Source organism: Alosa pseudoharengus, unplaced genomic scaffold (genome assembly GCF_046254945.1).
Source record: "Alosa pseudoharengus isolate Yale_2024_CS ecotype anadromous, Long Island Sound unplaced genomic scaffold, YU_APseudo_1.1 YU_APseudo_1.1_scf_12, whole genome shotgun sequence".
NCBI lineage: Eukaryota > Metazoa > Chordata > Actinopteri > Clupeiformes > Clupeidae > Alosa > Alosa pseudoharengus.
Genome location: NW_027468587.1, coordinates 27,894,623 through 27,922,122, shown reverse-complemented (window position 1 = coordinate 27,922,122; position 27,500 = coordinate 27,894,623). Strand labels below are relative to the sequence as shown.

The 27,500-nt window shown below is 44.6% G+C and overlaps 2 protein-coding genes across 3 annotated transcripts in view; one reads left to right on the top strand and one right to left on the bottom strand.

Annotated features, from left to right (window-relative positions):
* pde11al (phosphodiesterase 11a, like) overlaps positions 1–141 on the bottom strand; it is a 20,580-nt gene extending 20,439 nt beyond the window's left edge. Inside the window, exon 1 of the mRNA XM_076281270.1 lies at positions 1–141. This exon is cut by the window's left edge and continues 636 nt beyond it. Coding sequence (XP_076137385.1) covers positions 1–141 — 141 coding nt within the window.
* An 18,788-nt stretch (positions 142–18,929) lies between these two features.
* Positions 18,930–27,500, top strand: part of osbpl3b (oxysterol binding protein-like 3b) — a 75,459-nt gene continuing 66,888 nt past the window's right edge. For both annotated transcript variants that reach the window (XM_076280645.1, XM_076280643.1), the window contains exon 1: positions 18,930–19,295. The gene's annotated coding sequence lies outside the window, so the exon portion shown is untranslated. The remainder of the gene's footprint in view (positions 19,296–27,500) is intronic.

The window sequence follows — 27,500 nt, the reverse complement described above, 5'->3', positions numbered from 1 at the left end:
AGGGGTGCCTTTGGAGGGCCCGTGCTCCGTCAGCCACCGACTCACGGCGTCACATTTGCCCTTGCGCGTGAGGTACTCTTCCACCATCTCCGGGTGGCAGTCCAGGAAAGCCTCCACATCCGAGAAATGAAAAGTCGCCATGGTGACAAAGAAGCAACGCACAGGTCGAACACAACAATCCCCGGATGCGTCACCCGTGGCGCGTGGCTTGGACTACTTTTGGTCCTCAGCGCTCAAGCGGTGATGATGCGCTCGAGGTACTAACATTCCCCTGCTGTGTTCCCGCCGCAGCAGTAAGTTTTTCCAGCGAGGTGCGACCTAGTGGAAAGCAACAGAATAACTAAATTCGCAGGTTCATAAATAAATCAGATACATTAATAAGTAGCCTACACTTGAGATTGATGGCGACTAGCACTGCGCGCGGCTTGACTGGGCTTCTGTCAGCACAGCAGCAGCGGAACAAACTGGGACCAGCGTGCGACTACAGCAACCCGGCTATAACTTGAATATTTTCGAAAGCTAACGCGGAGGCGCGGAAGTGTCTCAAACCACCTGAGACCCCCCTCCACTCCACACACACACACACACACACACACACACACACACACACACACACACATACACACACACACCTCGCTTCGCTTACCGAGTCTCATTTCAATACAGCGGAGTTTCGCAGTAGTTCCTCTCGAGACTTGGTTGAATCCATTGGTCCTCTTTCCTCATCGGTCCTCTCTCCTGCAAGTTTTCATCGACTAATCTTCCCATACAGCGAGTCGGGTCTCAAACAGCGGAGTGTGCCTCTGCTCTGCCGTGCGTGTGTGTGTGTGTGTGTGTATGTGTGTCAGTGTAGGATGGGGGAGAGAGAGGGAGAGAGATACCCTATACTGAGCTTTTAATCAATTAAACATCAGTCCAACCCGGCTGTGGTTTACTCCCATACTGTATGTTTTTAGTCGCTTTCGAGTTGTATTAGTTTCTCCGCCAGCCGGGAGCTGTAGTTCTTTATCTAGCACTGCAGACTGGTGGTCGCTTTAGACTTTACTGAGTGTGTGTCGTGTGTGAGAGTGTGAGTGTGTGTGTGTGTGTGTTTGTGTCTGAGTGTGCGTGTGCATGTGCGTGAGTGTGCGTGGGAGTGTGAGTGTGTGTGTCTGAGTGTGTGAGTGTGCGTGTGTGTGTGTGTGTGTGTGTGTGTGTGTGAGAGAGAGAGAGAGAGAGAGTGTGTATGTAACACAGTGTAACTGTGCCCGGCCACTTCAACTTAAATGGTAGGCTGGCGGCCTGTGTAAAGTCAGGTGTTTACCTCATACTTACACACAGAGAGAGAGAGAGACTCTCACACACACCACACACACACACACACAAGGGCGTAGCAAGCATGGGGGATGTGGGTAAAATATGGAAATAAACGCTCCCGTAAAGAGTTGGAACTTTACCTACCATAACGCACACACAGAAAGACACAAATAGGTTGACTTGATTAAACGGTCATCCAGCCAATCACATCAAGTTAGCGTCAGTGAAGAACCAGAGCCGCTCTGATCAAATTCAAAGTGTTCATCTTTCAAGGCTGTAGGCCTACTGCTGGGTCTGCATTATAATGTCTGCAGTGAGCAGATTTGAGGTATAATTAAAATGATAATTGTTACCGCATTATGCTAATTTAGTAAACCAAAATTCACTGTCTGACTGACAGTTTTTGTCACGAAAATGTAGAAATGCAGGGAGTCAAAGTGAAAGCGGGGGTGCGCGCACCAAGGCACTTGTTCTGCAGAAAGGCCCTTGGCATTATCTCTGTGACTCTGTCTATGATCTGCAGCCTTTCTCAAACTATGGGCCACCTCGACAATTACTGGTCCACGTGGCCGCGAAATTAAGTTATGCCCGGTGCTTCACATGTCTGATCATTTGCAGCAAGACTAAATGGTATGGAACCAAAGTTTCCCAATTAGAAATACTTATTAATTTGGTGTCATCAACTATAGAGTCATAGCCCAGTCAGCACACATCTCCAAGACGCCTGGAAAAGATCTGAACAGCTTTCCATTTAGAATGTCTTGATCTTATTGCAGCATTTCACTGTCAATGTGCGTCGTAGTTCTACATCTACTGGAGATCTTAATGTCTTAAATACGACCGCGTTCCATTTAGAACATCTTATTTTGATCTTAGCCTACAAACGGCGGCGTCAAGACACATTTGAATTCTACATCTGAGAACTAAGATTTCCATGTAGAACTCAAATAGAACGCTTATGAGCGCTCATGCTATGTGTGCGTCCCTGCAGGAGGTGAAACTGGAGGTAACGTTGGCTAGAAGCAACAATATTTTAAACAACATCGTGGCTTCCTGTAACTGTCAATGGAAACATCATAGAAACTGTTAATCATAGTCTTTAAATTGAAATTAATTAAGCTGGCTATATGCAATACAATTGATTTATATTCCCTTTGCATATGTTTGGGTAGACTTCAAACTTTTTTGAATTTGAGCTTACAGTTCTGTCATTATTCTGTGTCCTTTACATTTATTTAATAGGTATTGTAGTTAGGCATATTAATAGCCCAGTGATACCTAGAAATTAGGCTGTTGTCTGTTAGGCAATTTATTGTTTAGCAGTCAGAATTTCAAAAACTTTTCGGGAGAGAAACTCTCAGAACCTCTCTCAGAAAATTCCTCCAACGTCCCTGTAGGTAGTTATTTGGCAGAATTGTTTCACTTCCCTATCCCACAACCCCCACACTTTTAAAAAGCTTGATACGCATCTGCACACACACAAACACAAACTCACACACACCACACAAACTCTCACACACACACACAAACTCACACACACCACACGAACTCTCTCTCTCTCTCTCTCTCTCTCTCTCTCTCACACACACACACACACACACACAAACACACCACCCACCACACAAACACAAAAACACACGCACAAACACACCCACCACACAAACACACCCACCACACAAACAGAAACTCATACACACCACAGTGCTCCTCTATAGAATCCTTGATCTAAACAAATCAATCTAACCATTGGAATTACCATTAGCGGTGGCTTTCTTAATCTATTTCAATACTTTTACAACGTTTCTAAGATGTTAGGCCTAGTATATTTTTTTACACTGTAGGAATCACATACTACAACATATAGGGGCCTATTCATACCAACACGATCAAATTCGTGACAGTTTTATTTTAGCATGTGTTTTCTCCGTAAAAGAGATCTGCATGTAACTTCACAGCATGCAGCTGCTGCCTAGCAGGTAAAGCACGTTTAAATGGCCATAGCCTACATTTAAAACAATTTAGGCTATTAGCTAGAAATTGTCGTGTTCTTTATAATTTATACTCGTGAGTCATTCAACTGTGTTCCGAACATGAACTCACTTTATTTGCTCTCCTCCAAAACCATCCCCAGCACCAACAACACATTAGATCATAGCGCCCCCAACAGGACAATGTCATTAAACATTTTACAGTATACCACAGAAATGATGCCACATGTTTCATTCAATGCTATGAATACTTGAAGTTCCCCCTGGGGATCAATAAAGTATCTATTTATCTATCTATCTATCTATCTATCTATCTATCTATCTATCTATCTATTTAAGCCACTTCGAAAGTTTGTTTAGATCCAGTGATTCTGCCGTCATGGAAACGCTACATCAGACTTCGGTAGGCTACTCTATTCATTGTTTACAGCGCTAAAGCAGAGGGTACATCCATGTTTGATCTGCCTGCTATGAGACACAGTTCTATGCCGAGAAGTTGAGCTTGCACACACTTACACACACGCATACACACACACTTAGGCACGGCTGTGTTCTGGACATCACAGCGGCTGTAGTGTGTGTTGTGTGTTCGTTCGGGTGTGTGTTTCTGTGGGTGTGTGTTGTGCGTCTTCAGGTGCGCGTGACCATCACACAGCCTGCATCAGGGAACCTTCATTTGAGAGATTTAATACTGGCGTGCTAGAACTACGGAGCGGGATTAGTCCGCCACGGCCCAGCGCACCACCGGTACCGACAGCAGTGAATACCACCGGCTGAGCCGCTCCCCGCTCGGGCAAAGTGGACTAATTGGCCAGGGGAGAGGGAATCTGTGTGGTGATAAATCTCCCGCGCCGCCATCCCACGAGGATCCCAATTAGATGTGGAATGCTGAGACTGAACAAAGCTGCGTGAGGAGGTGGACAACAGAACACACACTCTCGACTAAACAGCAAACACTTTCTCCATTCCACTCTAAACACACTCTCAACAACATGCACACTCATAACACAAAACACACTCTCACAACAACATACACACTACACACACACACTCCTAACACACACTTAATTAACCAGCAAATACTCTCTCTGTCCTGCACAGAACACACTCTTGGAACAGCATACACACTCATAACACAAGACACACTCTCACAACAGCATACACACTTTGATATCACAAAACACATTCATAGAGCAAACACACTCTGTCCCGCTCAAAACAGTCTCACAACAGCACACATACCAGGTGCTGAGGGGAGTGGTTAGGAGCTGGGATATTCAGAACTGAGATTTGCACTTCAGCACCAAGGACAGCAGCCCACACTGATACCAGAAGACAAGGATCTGGCCTTCTCTCTCTCCTTCACTCTCTCCCTGTCTCTTCCTCCCTTTCTCTCTCTCCATCTCTCTCTCTCTATCTCTTCCTCCCTTTCTCTCTCTCTGTCTCTCTCTCTTTCTCTCCCTCTCTCTCTCTCTCTCTCTCTCTCAGTTGTAAGTTGTATGCAGGCCCACCCACTATTATCTTTCTCTTTGATCGATTATCTCTCCTGTTCAGGTAAGTGACATCCGAGCCAATCCAGTGTCCAGTTCAGAGGTGGATGTTCTCAGCATGCCCGTTGTGCGTGTCCAGTAACCGGAGAATGGCTCTTTCATGCCGCGGGCTGCATCTCCGGTGTCCGGTTAGGTTTCACGGCTCCATTCACAGCGCATTCTGAGCTGTCAGCACCATTGCACCAGGAGATGCTTTTGCTTTCCCAGCCGTGATTGCGCTCACGTGGCTGAGTTAGACGTGTTTTTTTTACTGTTGTCTTTAAACTGTGTAAAGGTGGTTGCACACTGTCCAGACGATGTCCAACAAACCCCAACAGTCTAAAGTTGCCAAGACAATGTCCAATAAATCCCAACAGTCTAAAGTTGCCAAGACAACACCCAACAAACCCCAACAGTCTAAAGTTGTCAAGACAATGTCCAATAAATCCCAACAGTCTAAAGTTGCCAAGACAACACCCAACAAACCCCAACAGTCTAAAGTTGCCAATACAACACCCAAAAAACCCCAACAGTCTAAAGTTGCCAAGACAACGCCCAACAAACCCCAACAGTCTAAAGTTGCCAAGACATATACCCAATATTCTAAAGTTGCCCAGACGATGCCCAACTAATCCCAATGCTGATGGTGCACACTGACCCTACAGTGGGTGTTTGTTAGGGCGGTGCACTTAGTTTCCCTGTTGAGCACGGCCACACAGGGCATCGCGCCACATGCATGCAGTGATGCGCTGGACTGTCCTTTACATTCCAAACGCTCTGTGCAGTGAGGCGCTGGACTGTCCTTTACATTCCAAACGCTCTGTGCAGTGAGGCGCTGGACTGTCCTTTACATTCCAAACGCTCTGTGCAGTGAAGAGGAGAGGAGAGGAGAAGCATGAGCCAGGAAAACATTACGAACCCACACACAGGGCAGGCTCTACTTACACACAAACACACACACACACACAGACAGAGATAGAGAGACACATGTGTAGAGAGAGAGAGACAGAGAAGCACATGGACACACACTCACACACACACACACACACACACACACACACACACACACACACACACACACACACACACACACACACACACACACACACTCATGCAGAGGCTGTTGAGGCTTGTGGTGGTGGATTGGATAGGGTGTCAGTGCTTAGTTTCTGGTTGCTCTTGTGTGTTTGCAGGATTGTCTCCATGGCCATATCAGGGCTGAGAGCCCCCCACACACCAACATACACACACCCACACCACCTCACACACACACACCACACACACACACCCCACACACATAGCCCTCTCTGTCAGGCACTACACTGCTCCAGTAGCTACCGCTTCTGCCGCTACTCCCTTTGTTACCTATCCCAGGTGAGATTAGACAGCTAAACCAGCCCCAAAGAAGCCTCAGCACAACTCCCCTGCCCAGTCGAGAGTAGCCCCAGGATACCTTCCCAGGTGAGACCAGCCTCAGTGTATCTGTCGTGCCCAGGTGAGTGTTGTCCTTGACTATTTACCCATCAGACAGGTACTGTAGATGCTCAGATATCCAGCAGAGATGCAGAGTGGGTCTGTTAGTGCAGAAGACACAATAATGATGATAATGCTGATGATCTGTGTGTGCTGTGTAGTTTTATGTGTCTAAGTGTATGTGTATCTGTATCTCTGTGTGTGTGTGTAGATGTAGTCTGATGTGGTCAGACAGAGGGAAGACATCTGGCATGAGATTCACTCTGACCGGAGTCTCTGTGTCTCTGTTAGCTATCAAGTCTGCACCAGCTGACCAGTTTCTACTAGGGTGACCATGACCATGTCTCTACTAGTTGACCAGTTTGTAATGGTGTTCAGCTGCGGCTGGAATTGTTATGTGTATTTGGGTGACAAATTTAAACCCTTTGCGATTCTTTCCATTTTTGACCCAATCCAGATTCAATCAGACATGTTTGATATTTTCTTGACCTATCTGTTCTATTGTCACCATGGTTGCAATTATGATATTAAAACGGCAATAGCTGAATCATTATGTTTGTGCTCAACCCGACTGTAGGTTAGGGCTACTCAATATCGTTCTTATCAGGTGTGATTGATAAAATTGGGAGGTCTGTTCTAACTGCCCAGTCTGTTCTAACTGACCAGTCTGCATTAGCTCTCTACTGTTAGCTGACCAGCTGCTCTGCTAACTGACCTCCTTTCTGCTGTTAGCTGAGTCTCTACTGACCAATGGCCACTTGCTCTCAGAGGCAACAGCGCTCTCTAGCGGCCATTAAGGGTCATCGTCACTTCAGCTATGGGGGATTCGTCACACCAGAGTAAGAGCCTTCACCAAAGACCAATTTAACCTACTACTACTACTGAATAAGGCTTCATCTGCTAACAAACACTGCTACTGAATAAGGCTTCATCTGCTAACAAACACTGCTACTGAAAAATACTTTCATTTACTGAAAATAGCACTGCTACTGAAGACTAATTCACAACACTTTATCCTCATTAACTCACACTATTGTTGTGTGTGTGTGTGTGCTCAGGAATGTGTCCATTCAGCAGTACTATGACCTGACCCCCACGAAGAGGAGCTTCCTTCGTGCCACGGATCAGCTGTAAGTGTGTGTGTGTGTGTGTGTTTGATGGGTGGGAGGGGGTTGTGTGTGTGTGTGTCTGTGTGTGTGTGTGTGTGTTATTCACTATCTTGTGGTCTGGTTCCCCAGCATCCCCAAACCAACTGAAATCAACATGGCGTAAGTAACACTGTAGAGCATCAGGATATTCAGTGACTTGGACTGTAAACATTGACATGGACTGTGTGTGTGTGTGTGTGTGTGTGTGTGTGTGTGTGTGTGTGTGTGTGTGTGTGTGTTTTAACAGGGAGAGGATGATTAAGGTGGCAGTTCCTCGAGAACAGCCCTACCAGTCACACACCTCCCGCTACACCCTGTTCCCCGTCCCCAACACACACACATACGCACACACACACACCCCGCTCACACCTGCCACACCACCACACTGTGCTGTGCTCAGCAAGACAAAAGGCAAGACTCCAGCGTGTACAGTATATGTTTGGGTTTTTGTGAGTGTGTGTTTCTGTGTGTGTGTGTGTGTGTGTGTGTGTGTGAGTGAGTGTATGCTTACAGACTAAAGTCAAATCCTGTTTCAGGCTCTCCTTACCGTCATGAAATAGTGATGGTTCCCATGGCAACAGAAAGAAAAGGCTTGTGCTGGCCGAGGCAAGTCTTTAGAAAAGTGAGTAGATTCCTCCACATCTCTCTCTTTTACACACACACACACACACACACACACACACACAGTACATGCTCGCCATACACATGCACGCCCCACACATTCAGACACACACACGCACACAAACATACACACGTACACAGGACTTTCTTTTTTACCTCAACTTCTCCCTTTCTCCCTTCCTCCATCTTTCCCTCTCTATCCCATTCTCTCCCTCCCTCTCTCTCTCTCCCTCCCTCTCTCTCCCTCTCTTTCTCTATCCCTCTCTCTCAGCATACTCCTGAGTCTCCCGAGACAATGTGCCAAAACACACCTCAGCCCCACTGGAACAACTCCCACTTTATAACCACATACCAGCAGCAGTTTACAGGTAACACACACACACACATTAAAGTTGACAGGTTGTAGTCCTCAGGCTTGAATGAAAACTACAGCTCCCACAGGCATCTGACCTCTGACCTCCTCAGGTAGTGTACCTGCTGGCCCTCTGAAACTGGACAGCCTCCCTGACAAGACAGTTGCTACGGGGATGGGAGAACTGAGGCCATATGCAGTGCAGATGGTGAGGCAGGATGAACACACACACGCATACACACACGCACGCATGCACACGCACACACACACACACACACACACACACACACACACACACACACACACACACACAGACTGTTGATAAATACACACTAGTTGCACTAACACTGCTTATGAATACACACAAACACACACACACTTGTTGCTGTGGAAGGCTATGCCATCAATTTTAATCTTTGCAGATGTTAACTTTATAACTCAATAACCAATGTGAACGTATTGGCTGAAGGCTCCTTCCCTTTGTTTGAATTTGTTAGTGTAAAAAAAGCATGATCCATTATTGTATTGAGACCAAATACCCACCCATAGCACCAGCACTGTAACTGTAGACTAGTCCACAACTATTATGAATCAACATGTCAGCTAGTAGAAATCAGTAGTTGTGAAGTCCCTGGACAGATGTGTTGCTAGCATGGTGACATGGTGTATTACCATCCTGCTGTGCAGATGGAGCCGCCCCCCTGGGTCCTAGTGCCCAACATTCCACCGGCTGGACGCTCGGCACGTGTCCTCCAAGGGCGGAGATCTCTGGGAAGCCACGCTCCTCTCTTCAGAGAACACGCCAGGGCTCCGCCTTCCACAGAGACTCTTCAGCCAATGAGCTCGAAGGACATGGACTGTACAGCTAATGAGGACATGGATGGGAAGGCCCTGCCCACCTCAAGAACCAATAGCAGGGGAAGACTGGAGCTGAGGGAGGGGCTAATCTCCGTATTAGCCACCTCCCACACAGACACACGTCCACACACACAACACACCCCCACACACACACGCCCCCCAACACACAGACTGGGGCAGAACAGGGGGCCCCTGTCATGGTTGGATCTGCAGAACTCCTTCAGCAGAACCGAAGCCCACCTCCGGTTCCACCAGTCCAATCACTCTGAGCACGTTGACCTGCGCGAGAACAATTGCTCTGGACGCAAGCACACATTCTACGGTGTCAATGCATACTACCTCCACTGAAACAGAGCCGGGCCGGACTGACTGTTCCAAGCGCCTTGAGTTCCCCATGGGTTACATGCCTAGAACCTGGCAAAACTGTGTCACACATCACACACACACACACACACACACACACACACAACACACACCACACACACACACATACACACACACACACACGCACACACACTAACACACACACACAAACACATCTTGGGTACTGACAGGCTTGACTCATCACCACTGCCTGTGGGAGAGAGAGAGTGTGTGTGTGTGTGTGTGTATGATTGTCTTGGGTGTGTGTATGTGTGCAACTCTGGATGTTTTTTGCATGGTGTGTGTATGTGTGTTTGTACGGTTCAAAAAAAGATTCTTTAGTTAATAGTTACCATTTAGTCCTGATTCCTGGTGCTAGAGGTGTTTAGGGATTCACCATTAGCCTGAAAATACATCCCCACAGAGAGAGTATTTCACTGGGCTTATTGCCAAACGCACATGGTTCTTCAAGAAAGTCCCTATGGTTAATGTTATTCTGTTACATTTCATTTAGTCTTACAAATACTGGCATTGTATAATTTAGGCTATCAGACTTTACTTTATACTATTTTAAATTCCTATACTAAAACAGTGTGTATTGATGTCATTGTGGCTTTGGATGGAGGTATCTGCTAACAACTAAACACATAAACATTCAATAAACATAAACACATAAACATTAAATAAACATAAACACATATAAACATAAACATGCTCTGACAAAGGACACAAACCTCCTTTTCCCTCCTTACTCTAAACACACACGTGTGTCCTCCCTGGGCTCATTGCACACAGTGTCCACTAGATGGCAGTGCGGGTTCACTATTCCCACAGCTGGATTGCCAATGACAGTCTTGACCATCCGCTAGTGTGGAATCAAATGATTGTCCATCTTTTAGTGTGGAATCAAATGATTGTCCATCCGCTATAGTGTGGAATCAAATGATTGTCCATATTTTAGTGTGTGTATGCATTTCTATAGTTACTATCCTGCTTTGTGGAGAAGTGGTGCGCACCGCACATCCAAAATATGTTTTTACACTGTGTGTGTGTGTGTGATAGAGGGAGAAGGTCTGCACACTGTGTGTGTGTGATAGAGGGAGAAGATCTGCACACTGTGTGTGTGTGTTATGAGAGATAAGGTCTACACACTGTGTGTGTGTGTTATGAGAGAGAAGATCTACACACTGTGTGTGAGCTCCAAAAATATACTTTATTTTAGTCTAAAAAGGTAATGTTTGGATCTCACAGGATCTTCATCAGGCAAATGAAACAGGGAAGAGATGGCCTATATCACATGACCATAGGCCTGCTAATCAGACACCTGCCTTAACCAGGCAGGGCACACCCATAGGTGTTGAGGCAGGGCGCACCCATAGGTGTTGAGGCCCCTGCTAATCAGACACCTGCCTTAACCAGGCAGGGGGCACCCAGAGATGTTGAGACAGGGGGCACCCATAGGTGTTGAGAAAAGGGGCACCCATCAGGCCGGGGGCACCCATAGGGGTTCAGGCAGGGCGCACCCATAGGGGTTCATAGGGGTTCAGGCAGGGCGCACCCATAGGTGTTCAGGCAGGGGGCACCCATAGGTGTTGCAGACACAAGCTATTTTTCTGTCCCTTTTTGTTCTGTTCTTTCTGTATTGGATACTGTAATGATCCTAGAAAACAATTCATATTATATCCCTCATAACACACACACAGTGTGCAGACCTTCTCCCTCTATATAGTTAATATCCTGACAAGAATGTTAATGATCATAAGCATTTGTTTTCAGTGACTATAAAGAGTTATTGTAAACGATCAACAACATGTGAAAACCTGTCCAGTGAATATGTTTAAAGCTGTGACTTGTGTGTGTGTGTGTGTGTGCGTGTGTTTGTGTGTGTGTGTGTGTGTGTGTGTGTGTGTGTGTGTGTATGTGTGTGTGTGTGTGTGTGTGTGTGTGTATGTGTGTGTGTGTGTGTGTGTGTGTTTGTGTGTGTGTATGCGTGTGTGTGTGTGTGTGTGTGTGTGTGTGTGTGTGTGTAAACTTGTGAACATCCACAGATTCTCTGATGATATATGTTGCTCACACACACACACACACACACACACACACACAGTGGAATGACTCCCGGATTCAGAGATAAGGGTGTGTAATACCCAGGAATGCTCTCTCTAAAAATAGTCACTGCATTGCACACACACACACACACACACATCTAGGGTGATGGTGATGAACCATATCTCAGCAGACTGTGGGGGAGAGTCCTGCCAATATGCTGAGAAACGAATCATGACACACAAATAGTAACACACCCTGCTCAACACAAATGAAAACACTAACCCACCCACACACACACACACACCCTGCTCAACACAAATGAAAACACTAACCCACCCACACACACACACACACCCTGCTCAACACAAATGAAAACACCAACCCTATCACAAAGAGTAACACTTGACATACAGTTAAGAACAAAATGATTCATACCCCTAGTAAATATTGATTAAATGTTGATTTTCTCTTGACCAATATGTTTGTTCTGACTGAAAATGACACTGTCACATGCCAAACGGTTGTAAGACAGTGGTAGAAACATGGAATTAAAAAAGACTTCATCTTTTTTTTTAAATTTTTATGAAAAATGGCATGCCCATAATTATTCATACCCTTTCTAAATAAACAATGGGCACATCTTTATTTGCATTGTTCTTATCATACCTACCAAACCTCTCCATGGGTTCACAATGATTGTACACCGCACCTGTTCAGCATCAATCTGGGTTTTGAGGCAGGAACGATTCATTGCCATCACTCTGGCCTTGTGCTCACTTTTTTGATGGATTGAGGTCTGGAGTCTGGCTGGGGCACTCTAAAATGTTGATATTGTTCTCTGTTAACCATTTCTTGCCTTGTGTGGCTGTATGTTTTGGATCATTGTGTGGTTTAATGGTCCAATGCCACTTCTTGAGGCAGGTCTCTCGGCAGACTGCCTGATCTTTTCCTCCAGAATCTTAATGCAGCCCCTTGTTTTATTGACTTTGAGAAGGTCACCTCATCATTGTGAGTAGGTATTAAAAAAAACATTTTAAGAGTTGTGAATGCAAAAAAAGATGTTTCCATTGATTATTTGAAAAGGGTATGAATAATTTTGGACATGCCATTTTTTTAAAAATTAAAAAAAAAAGATGAAAACACTTCTTTTTTGATTTCATGTTTCTACCACATTGTCTTACAACCTTTATCCATGTGGCAGTGTCAGTCAGAACAAACACATTAGTCAAGAGAAAATCAACATTAAATCAATATTTGCCGGGGGTAAATAACCAAACAACAAACACCAACAAATCCCAACATTCTAAAGTTTGCAGTTGTTGGTTACAGTCTTAAGGCTAAGCTACACCATGCGCGTAACTGAAGCGTTCCGTTAGCGACATGTAAAATCCATTTTAGAAGTCCATTGATTATAGTGGAAGCTAATGTACTGTACGCGCCGCTATATCACATCTGGTGTAGCCAGTTCCATTGATTATAGTGGAAGCTCATGTACGCGCCGCTATCACATCTGGTGTAGCCAGCTCCATTGATTATAGTGGAAGCTAACGTACGCGCCGCTATCACGTCTGGTGTAGCTACTTTCATTGATTATAGTGGAAGCTAACGTACGCGCCGCTATCACGTCTGGTGTAGCTACTTCCATTGATTATAGTGGAAGCTAACGTACCCGCCGCTATCACGTCTGGTGTAGTTACTTCCACTGATTATAGTGGAAGCTAATTGTTGTAGCAGACCCAACGCTTCAGTTACGTGCCTGGTGTAGCTTCCCTGTTACAGTTACAGAATGTTTAGAAAAACAACTTCCAGCTCCACACTGAAAAAGACATATGTATTTTAAATACGTTTTTTATTACTTTAGCATATGTTGTCATTTGTATTTTGCAATTTCATCACTCACTTAAATGTACTACCTATAACCATTGCAATAAGCTATGCTTATCATAGTCCGTGAGCCAAAGGCCAGAATTTTGGTGAACCTGGTTTTGTCGGTTAAAGTTTTTTTTCTTTGCTGTTTCTTTTTGCCTAGGGGTTACTCCATAAAGATAGGGAGGGTACCCGATGATATCCCTTGGGCAATTCCCTATATTCAGCTCTCAGTAGCCCTAAGTTCAGTTGACCTAAGTAGCGATTTGTCCATAAAAATACTAATTTCATTACCCTTTTGGAAAGATTTTTCCTTTTTCTTGCAGTATTGCCACATTGTGACCAACGTAACTGTTAGATACAACTTTTCTCTTTTACGATCTCCTCTGGACATGTCTGAAGTTGGAAAAAATGAAAAGAAAAGTCAACTGAGGGAGCACTTTTATGGCACCCTGTAGACAACTTAAAAGCATAATATCTGTCTTTTCTGTTTCATCATCCCCTTAGAACAGCGGTTCCCAAACTTTTCCCCCCGTGTACCACCGCCTACATTCCGACTCAGCTCGCGTTCCCCCACCATCAGACACATAAACACATAAAAACGTAACGCATTCTATAACATCCTCCCCCCCCCCCCCGCGTTGACAATATATGTCCGTTTCCCGGTTTTAGGTGCGTGCATTTGATCAGTTGAAAACTTATGAAAAGTAGCCTAACTACATCCACATACAATATCTTATAATAGGCCTACAACAGCGCCTGACAAGGATGTATTCGTTTGGACAACATTAGGCTATACAGGCTAAACTTAGGCTACCTTTAGTTTGTTAAATGTAAAGCCTAGCTTAATGTTACCTTTCTTGCCCATCTGAAATAACTCCTAGCTTTGCTCCTTCCCTCCTTTCTGTTTTTGTTGTTTTCAAAAACCAGTTATATCCGCGAAACTTTCCCCGACGGACCACGGACCATCCAATGCATTCAAAAGTAACGCCTTCTATTAGCTATTCCAGGCGTCATGTTTAATAAGCTGCCCTTTTTTTGATGAACACATACAGAGTTTATAAATGATATCCTTTAATTTCATGTTTCCATATCATTATGACCTGATTCGAAATTATGTATTTAAAATTTTAATTTTACACCTGTCCACCATAGCCCTTTTCATCTCGCGTACCCCCTAGAAGCAGCTCGCGTACCACCGGGGGTACGCGTACCACAGTTTGGGAATCCCTGCCTTAGAACATTGAAATTAAATTAAAAAGTAACTAACTTCAGGAGCTTGAATTGTCAAGTGTGTCAAGTCAAGACTAAAATGTGAAAATGATACAGATAAGATACTGAGGGAGAACATTAGGACATGGACCCCATATGATGACCTTTGACCCCATGACCTTGAGTACCTAATAGCTGATGTTCATTCTCACTACAGGACAGTATTAAAACCACTTAATGTATTTGACATGAGGATTTATGCCAATGATAACATCCGCCGAGGTATGCAGAAATAATGGAGGAGACGGACGCAAAGACCTCCCTGATGCGAAAAGAGTTTTCTTTAATTCTGTATATTGGGACACCTTACAGGATTACAGTTCATTTTAGTAGGCAATAAAAAGACGCCTACCTGTTAAATTTGCCGTTCTACATTCATTGGTTACGGAAATGATGGTGGGTAGTTTGCTGTTACAGTTGATTCCACTGTTGCAAAGTCTGCTTTGTGTCAGTTTAATCATCGGAATGTTTATATGATATGGGATGCTGATTACATTTTCTTTTACCAGATCTACTTCATAGGAGCCCCAATGTACAGAATTAATAGCCCTCTGCCAGCCAATCAGAAAATAGTATTTCTTGTCTCTTGCGGATACGTTTTCAATAATATGCCTTGTAGTTTCATTTTTTTTTAAAAGTTGGTATACCATGATTATTGTGTGGGTATTTTTGTATTTTCAAATTACTAATTACTTGTGTTTTAATTAAATACATTTTTCACATCAGTATTTTATATTTTATTTTGTTACATTTTATGAGCCAGTATTTGTAGTTTGTAACAAAATATATTTTGATGTATTTGTGCCCACCTCTGACTTTTGGTCATGTCAAACTCAAACAACTCCATCAAACAAACAAACTGATGGTGCACACTAACCCAGCTGATGGGTCACACTAACCCTGCTGATGGTGTACACTAACCCAGCTGATGGAGCACACTAACCCAGCTGATGGGTCACACTAACCCAGCTGATGGAGCACACTAACCCAGCTGATGCTGCACACTAACCCAGCTGATAGAGCACACTAACCCAGTTGCACACTAATCAAGCTGATAGTGCACACTAACCCAACTGATGGTGCACACTAACCCATAACCCAGCTGATGGTGCACACTAACCCAGCTGCACACTAACCCAGCTGATGGTGCACACTAACCCAGCTGATGGAGCATACTAACCCAGCTGATGGGTCACACTAACCCAGTTGATGCTGCACACTAGCCCCGCTGATGGTGCACACTAACCCATAACCCAGCTGATGGTGCACACTAACCCAGCTGATGGAGCACACTAACCCAGTTGCACACTAACCCAGCTGATGGTGCACACAAACAACCCAGCAGATGGTGCACACTAACCCATAACCCAGCTGATGGTGCAAAAAGAGTTTTCTTTAATTCTGTATATTGGGACACCTTACAGGATTACAGTTATTCTGTTTGTCCCCCATGTTGCCAGTCATTTAAGTAGGCAATAAAAAGACGCCTACCTGTTAAATTTGCCATTCTACATTCATTGGTTACGGAAATGATGGTGGGTAGTCTGATGGTGCGAAAATTGTTTTCTTTAATTCTGTATATTGGGACACCTTACAGGATTATAGTTATTCTGTTTGTCCCCCATGTTGCCAATCATTTAAGTAGGCAATAAAAAGACGCCTACCTGTTAAATTTGCCGTTCTACATTCATTGGTTACGGAAATGATGGTGGGTTGGTGCACACTAAACCAGTTGCACACTAACCCAGCTGATGGTGCACACAAACAACCCAGCAGATGGTGCACACTAACCCATAACCCAGCTGATGTAATTTGCCGTTCTACATTCATTGGTTACGGAAATGATGGTGGGTAGTTAGCTGTTACAGCTGATGGTGCACACTAACCCAGTTGCACACTAACCCAGCTGATGGTGCACACAAACAACCATCAGTATTTTATATTTTATTTTGTTACATTTTATGAGCCAGTATTTGTAGTTTGTAACAAAATATATTTTGATGTATTTGTGCCCACCTCTGACTTTTGGTCATGTCAAACTCAAACAACTCCATCAAACAAACAAACTGATAGTGCACACTAACCCAGCTGATGGGTCACACTAACCCAGCTGATGGAGCACACTAACCCATCTGATGCTGCACACTAACCCAGCTGATGGAGCACACTAATTGGGACACCTTACAGGATTACAGTTATTCTGTTTGTCCCCCATGTTGCCAGTCATTTAAGTAGGCAATAAAAAGACGCCTACCTGTTAAATTTGCCGTTCTACATTCATTGGTTACGGAAATTATGGTGGGTAGTTAGCTGTTACAGCTGATGGTGCACACTAACCCAGTTGCACACAAACCCAGCTGATGGTGCACACAAACAACCAAGCAGATGGTGCACACTAACCCATAACCCAGCTGATGGTGCACCCTAACCCAGCTGATGGTGCACACTAAACCAGCTGATGGTGCACACTAACCTAGTTGCACACTAACCCAGCTGATGGTGCACACAAACAACCAAGCAGATGGTGCACACTAACCCATAACCCAGCTGATGGTGCACCCTAACCCAGCTGATGGTGCACACTAACCCAGCTGATGGTGCACACTAACCCATCTGATGGAGCACACTAACCCAGCTGATGGTGCACACAAACAACCAAGCAGATGGTGCACACTAACCCATAACCCAGCTGATGGTGCACCCTAACCCAGCTGATGGTGCACACTAACCCAGCTGATGGTGCACACTAACCCATCTGATGGAGCACACTAACCCAGCTGATGGAGTACACCCTAACCCAGCTGATGGAGCACACTAACCCAGCTGATGGAGCACACTAACCCATCTGATGGAGCACACTAACCCAGCTGATGGTGCACACTAACCCAGCTGATGGAGCACACTAACCCAGCTGCACACTAACCAAGCTGATGCTGCACACTAACCCAGCTGATGGTGCACACTAGCCCAGCTGCACACTAACCAAGCTGTCGGTGTTTGTTTGAGTTTGTTGAAGTTGGGACAGTGTGCAGGCACCTTAAAAAACAAACAAGAAAACAAAAACATGAAAACTCATCATGACACAAACATCATAGCACCATATGGACACAAATGTACCCCAAATAAACACACGCACACACACACACACACTCTACCACAGCAGGCCAAATGAAGAAGTGTGTGTGTACTGCTGACACACAGGACAGGAGTAAAGGACAGCAAGAGAGTGTATGTGTGTGTGTGTGTGTGTGCAGGTGTGTGTGTGTTTGGATCTCAGTTTTGTGATGAAGTAACTACATGGGTTCCTCCACTGCTCTGTTGTCATGGTTACATCAGGAAATACCAAAGTTACTCAATACTGAGTGAGCTGCAGTTTATACAATGACACACACACACAGACACACACACACAGAGACACATGCCATTTACATTTTTCTTTCGAAAATATTAAACACACACACTTTGGAAAACACACTCTTATCACACATGCACTCATCTGGAACACATTCTGGACACACACACACACTCACACTCACACACACACACGCACACAAACACACTCCTCTGAAAAACACCCTCTCAACATTCACACACTGCTTCAAAACATGTATACTCACACACTCAGGATAGCAACTGCCTGTGTTCAATCATGTAGTCCACATCTGTGTGTGTGTTTGAGTGAGAGAGAGAGAGAGAGGGAGAGAGAGAAGGATGGAGAGAGAGTTCCATGAAAGTGAGACTTTGCTGCTGTGGAGGACGTCTGTCATCGTCAAAGGTAATTAGCATCCTTATTTAATCTTCTTAAAACACTTTCTCACGCTTTTAAAAATGGCAAATTAGCGGATGACAACAGTGCCAATATTTCCAAACATTTTGAAGGGGAAAATGTTTCATGTTACTTTAGGCTCAGCCGTGCTCGGTCAGGACAGCCATGCGTCACAGAAAGGGGCGTTCCGTGTCAAATAGGTCCCACCCGTTTCTGCTCGACGATCTCGTGGCGCTTAGTTATGATTGGTTAGATCCTCGGTCAATCTGCCTCGCCTCGCCCCCGTGTCAGTGTACTCGACAGAGGCAGCGGCGGCAGTAGCATCAGTGCCACTACCGGACTGTACTCACTTTGAGAAGTCACCTTCGCGCTCTACCGGGGACCCGCGCCCCACTTCTCCACCCTGAGCGCACGTTACCGTTTCAGTGTGACGCATAGTTTATAGATCTATCTCGCAGGACGATCTCTTTCGCAAGTTAGTGTGATTAACGATTTATCGCTGTTTGAACTTGCTCAGCGGGCGCAATGATGACATCTGTAGTGTGGGATGATCTTCATGTGGCTGCCGGGTAGTTGGCGAGTCCCGTTGTGAAGTAGCCTGCGCCAACAGCGCGTTCACCGAGTGGGCTCTCTCCTGAAGGACAGACGCAGGTCACTGCCGTCCTAATCGCCAGCGGGTTCGGTGCTCCGGGACTCTTTTTTTTGTTCTGCAAGGAGGTAAGAGAAACACTTCTTCGTGTGCACGTGTGTCATCTCGGATGTATTTCATGCCGTGTGTGTTTTTGTTCAGACCGTGTGATCGCATGCCACGCGAGCCAAAAACTTGTTCATACTCGCGACTCATGCAAAGAGTGAATTATTCGAGCCGCTGGACTGAAGCAACTGCTGTGCCTGTGCGTCACGCGCTCTGACCGCCAACTCTGCCACTGAACTGTAAAACACAAGACCTTTCTAGTTTTGTAGTGTCGTAGCCTTCAGTTCCTGTGTCTGTATTGAAACCGTAATGATGTTTAGATGAAATACGTGAGATTAAATGAATGGCGGTGAGATTAAACGCATTGTCATCACTCTGCGTGTCAAGTGTCAGCCGTTAAAAAATAACGAGGAGACATCGAGCCAGTACCGGTAGTTACCCCGGCGTCTACAGACGGCCGAGGAGCTGTCCGCTCAAGTCGCGCGGCGCATGAAACATGCAGGTGGAAATGAGGTAATGCGCGCGTGCAGACTGGCATTGTGTGACAGCAGCGGGGAGCGCGCGGCCCAGGTAACATCTACCTGCCACAGGTACGCGCTCTGGTCAGGCCTACTTCTCCGACTGCGCCATACGCGCAGCCTCGCCCTCGCCGCCTCTGCGTGCGCTCATCAGGCAATAGAATGAAGCATTACCAAGTTATTACAGTCTCCATAGCAACTGATGGCAGAATGCTATGCATTTCTTCATTATGTGTTTTTCCTGTGTGTGTGTGTGTTTGTGTGTATGTGTGTGTGTGTGTGTGTGTGTGTGTGTGTGATCATGTGTGTGTGTGTTTGTGATCAGGTATTTCTTGAATTTCCCCTGGGGATCAATAAAGTATATATCTATCTATCTATCTATCTATCTATCTATCTATCTATGTGTGTTTGGTGGTGCTTTGTTTAAACTGTAGATCCCCAGTGGAGGCCTGAATCAATGGAACAGTGGAGACTCAATGCCTCCCAGCACAGATACGGCACAGATACAACCTGTTCATGTCATACTTGCAGGTGTGTGTGTGTGTGTGTTTGTGTGTTTGTGTGTGAGAGAGAGAGAGAGAGAGAGAGATGATGTGTGTCAGAGTTTGTGTGTGTGTGTGTGTGTGATGTATGTGAGTGAGTGTGTAAGAGAGAGAGAGAGAGAAAGTGTGTTTGTTTGTGTGTGTGTGTGAAAGATCGAGGTTCATATCGAACCCTGCGTCAAAAATCGTGATACAAACCAAATTGTGAGGTAATTGTGTATCATTACAGCCCTACTTACAATTGTTGGCCCACCTGCTTGCCTCCTCTGTGTCTGTTAGGGTTATATGTTATATTAGTAGCCTACTGTATGCCTCCTCTGTGTGTGTGTGTGTGTGTGTGTCTGTTAGGGTTAGTAGCCTACTGTATGCTTTCACACTCACATGAGCGTCAGATAAACCCCCTTCGGTTTCAGCCAAGCATAGCACGGCTTAACTGGTTGTCCTGGAGATGGACAATTTTGTCATCCCAAAACATGGTATGGGCACGTCCTTGTGGTCCACACACACGCACAGACACACACAGACACACACAGACACACACACACACACACACACACACACACACACACACACAGACCAGAGGGGGTTCCAGACTGTCCACTGTAGTAAGTGCTGTGTGATGTCTTTTCCTCCCAGGTCATTTAAGGGGAGAGAGAGAAGGAGGGGGAGACTCACTACATTACATCTGATATCACACACACACACACACACACACAATTCAGATCTCAGAATAGTCTCAGTTACACACACACACATATAACTCAGGTAACTCAGGTCTCAGAACATTCTCAATTACACCAACACACACACTCTCTCTCTCTCTCTCTCTCTCTCTCTCTCTCTCTTTCTCTAGAAAGATTCCACTACATCAATCTATACAACACAACAGGCAGTTACAAGTTAGATGAGATGGCAGTTACAAGTTAGATGAGATGGCAGTTACAAGTTAGATGAGATGGCAGTTACAAATTAGATAAGATGGCAGTTACAAGTTAGATGACTGAGAAAGTGAGCTGAGGGCCTGCAACATGTTTATGACCTCCTCCACGTACACACACACACACACACAAAGTCACACACACACACACACTCTAGGTCACACAAACTAGCATCCTCTCACCTCTGCCAGTGACCAGATGCTTGGATGTTGGAAGGAATAGCTGTGTGTGTGTGTGTGTGTCCCTCTGTGTGTGTATGTGTGTGTGTGTGTGCGTGTCTGTTTGTGTCCCTTTGTGTGTGCGTGTCTGTGTGTGTGTTTCTGTGTGTCCCTCTGTGTGTGTGTGCGTGTGTGTGTCCCTCTTTGTGTGTGTGTGTGTGTGTGTGTGTGTGTGTGTGTGTTTCTAGATATATGTTGGTCTGAGAAACAGACGATACAGGTGGCTGAATAGGTCTTGTATTGTGTTTGTGTGTGTGTGTGTGTGTGTGCGTGCGTGCGTGCGTGCGTGTGTGTGTGTGCATGTGTGTGCCTGTGTGTGTGTGTGTTTCTAGATATATGTTGGTCTGAGAAACAGATGATACAGGTGGCTGAATAGGTCTTGTATTGTATTTTGTGTGTGTGTGTGTGTGTGTGTTTCTAGATATATGTTGGTCTGAGAAACAGATGATACAGGTGGCTGAATAGGTCTTGTATTGTATTTTGTGTGCGTGTGTGTGTGTGTGTGTGTGTTTCTAGATATATGTTGGTCTGAGAAACAGATGATACAGGTGGCTGAATAGGTCTTGTATTGTGTGTGTGTGTGTGTGTGTGTGTGCGTGTGTGTGTGTGCGTGTGTGTGTGTTTCTAGATATATGTTGGTCTGAAAAACAGATGATACAGGTGGCTGAATAGGTCTTGTATTGTGTGTGTGTGTGTGTGTGTGTGTGTGTGTGTGTGTGTGTGTGTGTGTGTGCGTGTGTGTGTCAGCGCATATAAAGCACAGCTGAAAACGTCACGAGATATAAGCAGCCCTTAGCAACCAGTCCCAAACAGTTCCTCTGCAGGATATATGTCCTTAGGATTTTTATTCAGTCATTCGAACATTATTGGGGTAAGTGTAGCTTTTTTCAGGCTATGTTTTCAAAGATAACCCCTTGTCAGTCAATAGGGAAAGTAAATAACTGTGTAGAACTGTTTTGTCGTTGACTATGAGACCACAGTTAAATTAGTTTCAGTTTTAGTTTGAGTTTTTTAGTAAAGCAAGGTTTAGTGGAATCCCATGGTCTCGCATGCATGTAGAGAACACAACATGTAGGCTATATATGTGCAATGTATTGGCAGTACAATTATGAATAATATAGATATATGCAGTGAACAGAATATATTATAAGAAAAACTGAATAAATATGGTATGAACCATAAGGACAGATATACAGTACAGTTATGTGCAGTGTGGTAACAGTACCATTGTAGTGAAGAAACAGTAACATAAACATCAGAGAGACTTGCTTCTACAGCTACATAAGATAAGAGACACAATATGTCCAATATTATTTCATTTAATTTTAGGGGGGTGGGGTTTGTGATTTTCACATACAAACAAAGCATTTTTTTAGCTGAACTCACTGTCCTGACCAAAACTGCGGTCTTTAGTTGAGACTGTAAACTTAAGTCATGGTTTCTTCCTTGTAATTACTGAGGTACTTCTCAAAACTCCTGTAGCCTACGACGAGAAGAAAGCTGCCATTGTTACAGTAACAGTATCGTCCGTAAACGGGCTCTGGTATCGTCGAGATTTTGCGATATTTTACTATCTGTTACGGAACTTCCGTTCTTAGCTGTATCCCTTCTAGCCACAACCACTCACCTCCTCTCCTAGCACTACAAACAACAGGACATGCTAAACCTAACACTCACCTCCTCTCCTAGCACAACTGAACATGCTAACATGCTAAATCTAGCCCTTACCACTTGACTACAGACATCCTGCAAAAAGCCATTTCAGGGGAAAAAACTTTACTTAGCCTACTTAGATACTGAAATACAGATTAATAGACTACCGGTATGTTTATTATTTGTCTCTAGTCAGTACATAAGGAAGGGCTGGATAGAAATTGTGATAATAAAATATGTATTTCTCCTCCGACCCTTCCTCTCTGTTAGTGATGCACAGACTTTGGTTCAGTCCTTCATTATGTCCCGTCTAGATTACTGCAACTCACTTTTCCTTAGTCTCCCCACTAAATCCCTTCAAAGACTACAATATATTAAAAACTCTGCAACTCCTTACCCATACCAGACGATGAGCACACATCACCCCAATTCTCCATCAACTATATTGGCTACCAGTTCCGTCCCAGATCAAATACAAAGTATTACTACTCACCCTCCACAACCTTGCTCCCCCCTACATCCGCAACCTCATGACCCCTTACACTCCTTCCCGCTCACTCAGATCCTCTGACCAAAACCTCTTGGCTATCCCCCACCTCCACCCTGGGTGGCAGGTCCTTCAGTGCCTTGGCCCCCAAACTCTGGAACTCCCTCCCCCAGCCTCTTTGTGACTGCCCTTCTCTTCCTTTCTTCAAAGCACATCTCAAGACCTTTCTGTTTAATGATCACTTCACCTCCACACCCAACACATAGCTCCATACAGATAACTTGTCTTTGTTGTATTGTTTTGTTTGTTTGTTGTTGTGTTTCCTTACCTTCCTACTATGTAAAGCGACCTTGGGTTTGAGAAAGGCGCTATATAAAATAAACATATTATTATTATATTATTATTAAACTCACCTCAACATGTCTTTTGCAATCATTTAATCTGCCATGGGCAATGCTAAAGTCACTGTTACAAACAGTGCAGCATGCAAGACTATCATTATTTTTTACTCTTATGAGACAAGGGTACACTTTCGTGTAGTCTGATGTGAAATGGGTCTTAAATGTTCCTTTTTTGGGGGACTCGGCTTCTGCCTGTTAGATACTGATATGATTAATTTCAGTTCAGGAGAAAAGAAATAAAAGCCTGCCTACACTGAAAACTGATTGGTTGATTTAGCGAAACAGGCCAATCAGGATGCTCTCTGTCTTGAACAGGCACACACACACTACCCCTCTCTCTCTCCATTTCCGTCGTGTGCGCGCTACACTCAGATGAATACTCGATTTGACGTTTCGGTCTTGTGCGTGCTCTCGCTCGCTCACTCTAGATTCCGGGAGATTTTATCTAATTTGCCGGCATCAGGGAGCCGTTATCAATATGCGGGAGACTTGGGATGTCTGTGACTATGCCCCTTATAGAACTGTCTCTTGATTCTATGTGTGTAGATTAGATTAGATTAGATTAGATTCAACTTTATTGTCATTGTGCAGAGTACAAGTACAAAGACAACAAAATGCAGTTTGGTCTAAACCAGAAGTGCAAAAAAGCAGAAAAGTGCAATGTGATATACAAAGTATATTAGACAGTAAGTAAGTATAAGTATATATACTCTTTTGATCCCGTGAGGGAAATTTGGTCTCTGCATTTATCCCAATCCATGAAGTGAATTAGTGAAACGCACTGCACACAGTGAACACACAGTGAGGTGAAGCACACACTAATCCCGACGCAGTGAGCTGCCTGCAACAACAGCGGCGCTCAGGGAGCAGTGAGGGGTTAGGTGCCTTGCTCAAGGGCACTTCAGCCGTGGCCTACTGGTCAGGGTTCGAACCGGCAACCCCTCCGGTTACAAGTCCGAAGTGCTAACCAGTAGGCCACGGCTGCCCAGGTGGTGCATAGACAGGACAAGAAATATGGTGCAGTGTAGACAGTAGTTTACAGTTGGTTTACAGAAGGCGGTTTAGAGTAATATAAATTAAATAATAAATATGTGCAGTGTATTAGCACCTGAAGAATAAATATGGTTATGTAATATGAACAATGCATGAACAATGTGTACAGATATGTGCAATGTAGTGGCAGTACCATTATAGTAGTAGTAAGAACAATATAGATATGCAGTGTATTAACAGAATATAAAACTGAATAAATATGGATATTCGGTATGAACCATAGACAGATATGTACAGTATGTACAGCTATGTGCAGTGTAACAGTACCATTATAGTGCAGAAACAGTAACATTATAAGAGTACCGGTAGTAAGAATAAGTGTATTTGCAGGATGAGGAGCAGTAGAATATGGCTATGTATAAGTGCAATTGTCCGGGGGGGGGGGGGCTCCTTGTTTTCCCTGTCAAGCAGGGATGTAGTGGAGGCTAAACGCAAGTAAATGCAGTTTATCCACCTCTGAAATTTCCAAAATAGAGTCTATCCACCTCTTATTAGAGTTTATCCACCTCTCAAAAGAGTTTATTCACCAATTGCAACGTTTAACATAAAGAAAATCACTGTATTATCCACATTCACAATATATACACTCATCAACACTCTAGGAACCATTTAATACCACTGGTATTGTTATAAAAATTAGACAATATGTACAGTCATCAACACTCTAGGAATCATTTCATACCACTGGTATTGCTATAAACATTAGACAATAACCTCCACCATCATCAAACATGTTCTGAATGCCTTTTTTAAAAATCTGATACCGCATGGCACATTCCACCTTACCGCGATCACAGAATTCATAGTTTACCCACCTCTTATTTTACCACTACACCTCTGCTGTCAAGGTTGCCATGGTCGTGGATACCTCATCAGGCACAGGCAAGGAGGCATCAGGCGGGGGCAGGGTGGAGCAGGGGGTGATGGGGGCTTTGTTGGTTGGATGTCACCGGGATGCAGAGCTAGAGTTCAGTAGGGTGACAGGTGACAGCCGCAGGAAAGAAGCCTGGTTCTGGTGTAGAGTCCTTATTGCTGCACTAACATGTCCTGATTCTATTCTATGTCAGTAGTGCTTATTGCTGCACTAACATGTCCTGATTCTATTCTATGTGAGTAGCGCTTATTGCTGCACTAACATGTCCTGATTCTATTCTATGTGAGTAGTGCTTATTGCTGCACTAACATGTCCTTGTCACAGTGTATCTTGATTGTTTTCCTTTTTTGTAAGTCACTTTGGATAAAAGCATCAGCTAAATGCCTAAATGTAAATGTAAATGCTTATATTCATAGTTTTTGTGTAGACATGGCCTAAATGTAAATGTAAAATGAATGTGTGTTTGCGCGTGTGTGTGTATGTATCCACATGTGTGTGTGCGTGCGTGTGTGTGTGTGTTCTATGGCAGATGCTTGCGTGAATGAAAGGCCTCGTCTCACAGCTACTTTACAGCAAGGTGGGCACGGTTCCCACAAGCGTGAAACTGCATCATCCTTTACACACACACACACACACACACACACACACACACACACACACACACACACACACACACACACACACACACACACACACACACACACACACACACACACACACACCACTCACTACAGAATGAAAGAGATATGACCCTTGTCTTCTCCCTTTAGAATGATTAACAATCGAAGGTTCCAGAAGACAGGCATTGTGACATCACAGGCCTTTGTGACATCATAAGCTTTTCTTGTACAAGGTTGAGGTTGAGTGGGAGGTAGAGTCATCTTTCTGTCATCCTGTGTGTGTCTTTGTGTGTGTGTGAGAAAGTGTGTGTGTGAGTGTGTGTGTGTGTGTGTGCGTGGGGGGGGGGGGGCCTGATTAATTTAGCCAGCGCTGAATGGCATTCAACAGCAGAGTGAGAAATGTGTTTGCGTAGAGTGTAGAGCCAGGCTGTGACTGCTGAGAGAGATGTTTGGCGAATAGTCACATCACTAGTGATTGTGTGTGTGTGTGTGTGTGTGTGTGTGTGTGTGGGAGGGAGGCAGAGCGAGTCTCTCTCATGGAACAGATAGACACAGTTAGACACAGTTAGTAATTATACAAGTGTGAATGTGGTGGAGAAACCCTGTGTGTGTGTGTGTGTGTGTGTGTGTGTGTGTGTGTGTGTGTGTGTGTGTGTGTGTGTGTGTGTGTGTGTGCTTTTGGCATGAGGCTGGAAGAGCCTGAATTTTTTGCCGGCGACATGCAGAGTTCTCTAGTATACCGTGTTCTCCTGTTTTTTCTAGTATGTCGTGTTCTCTTGTGCAGAGAGGTTCTTTAGTATGTCATGTCCTCCTGTCCTTTGTGGTTCTCTAGTATGGCATGTTCTCCAGCGTAGAGTCGTTCTCTAGGATGGCGTGTTCCCCTGTCCTTTGTGGTTCTCTAGTATGGCATGTTATCCAGCATAG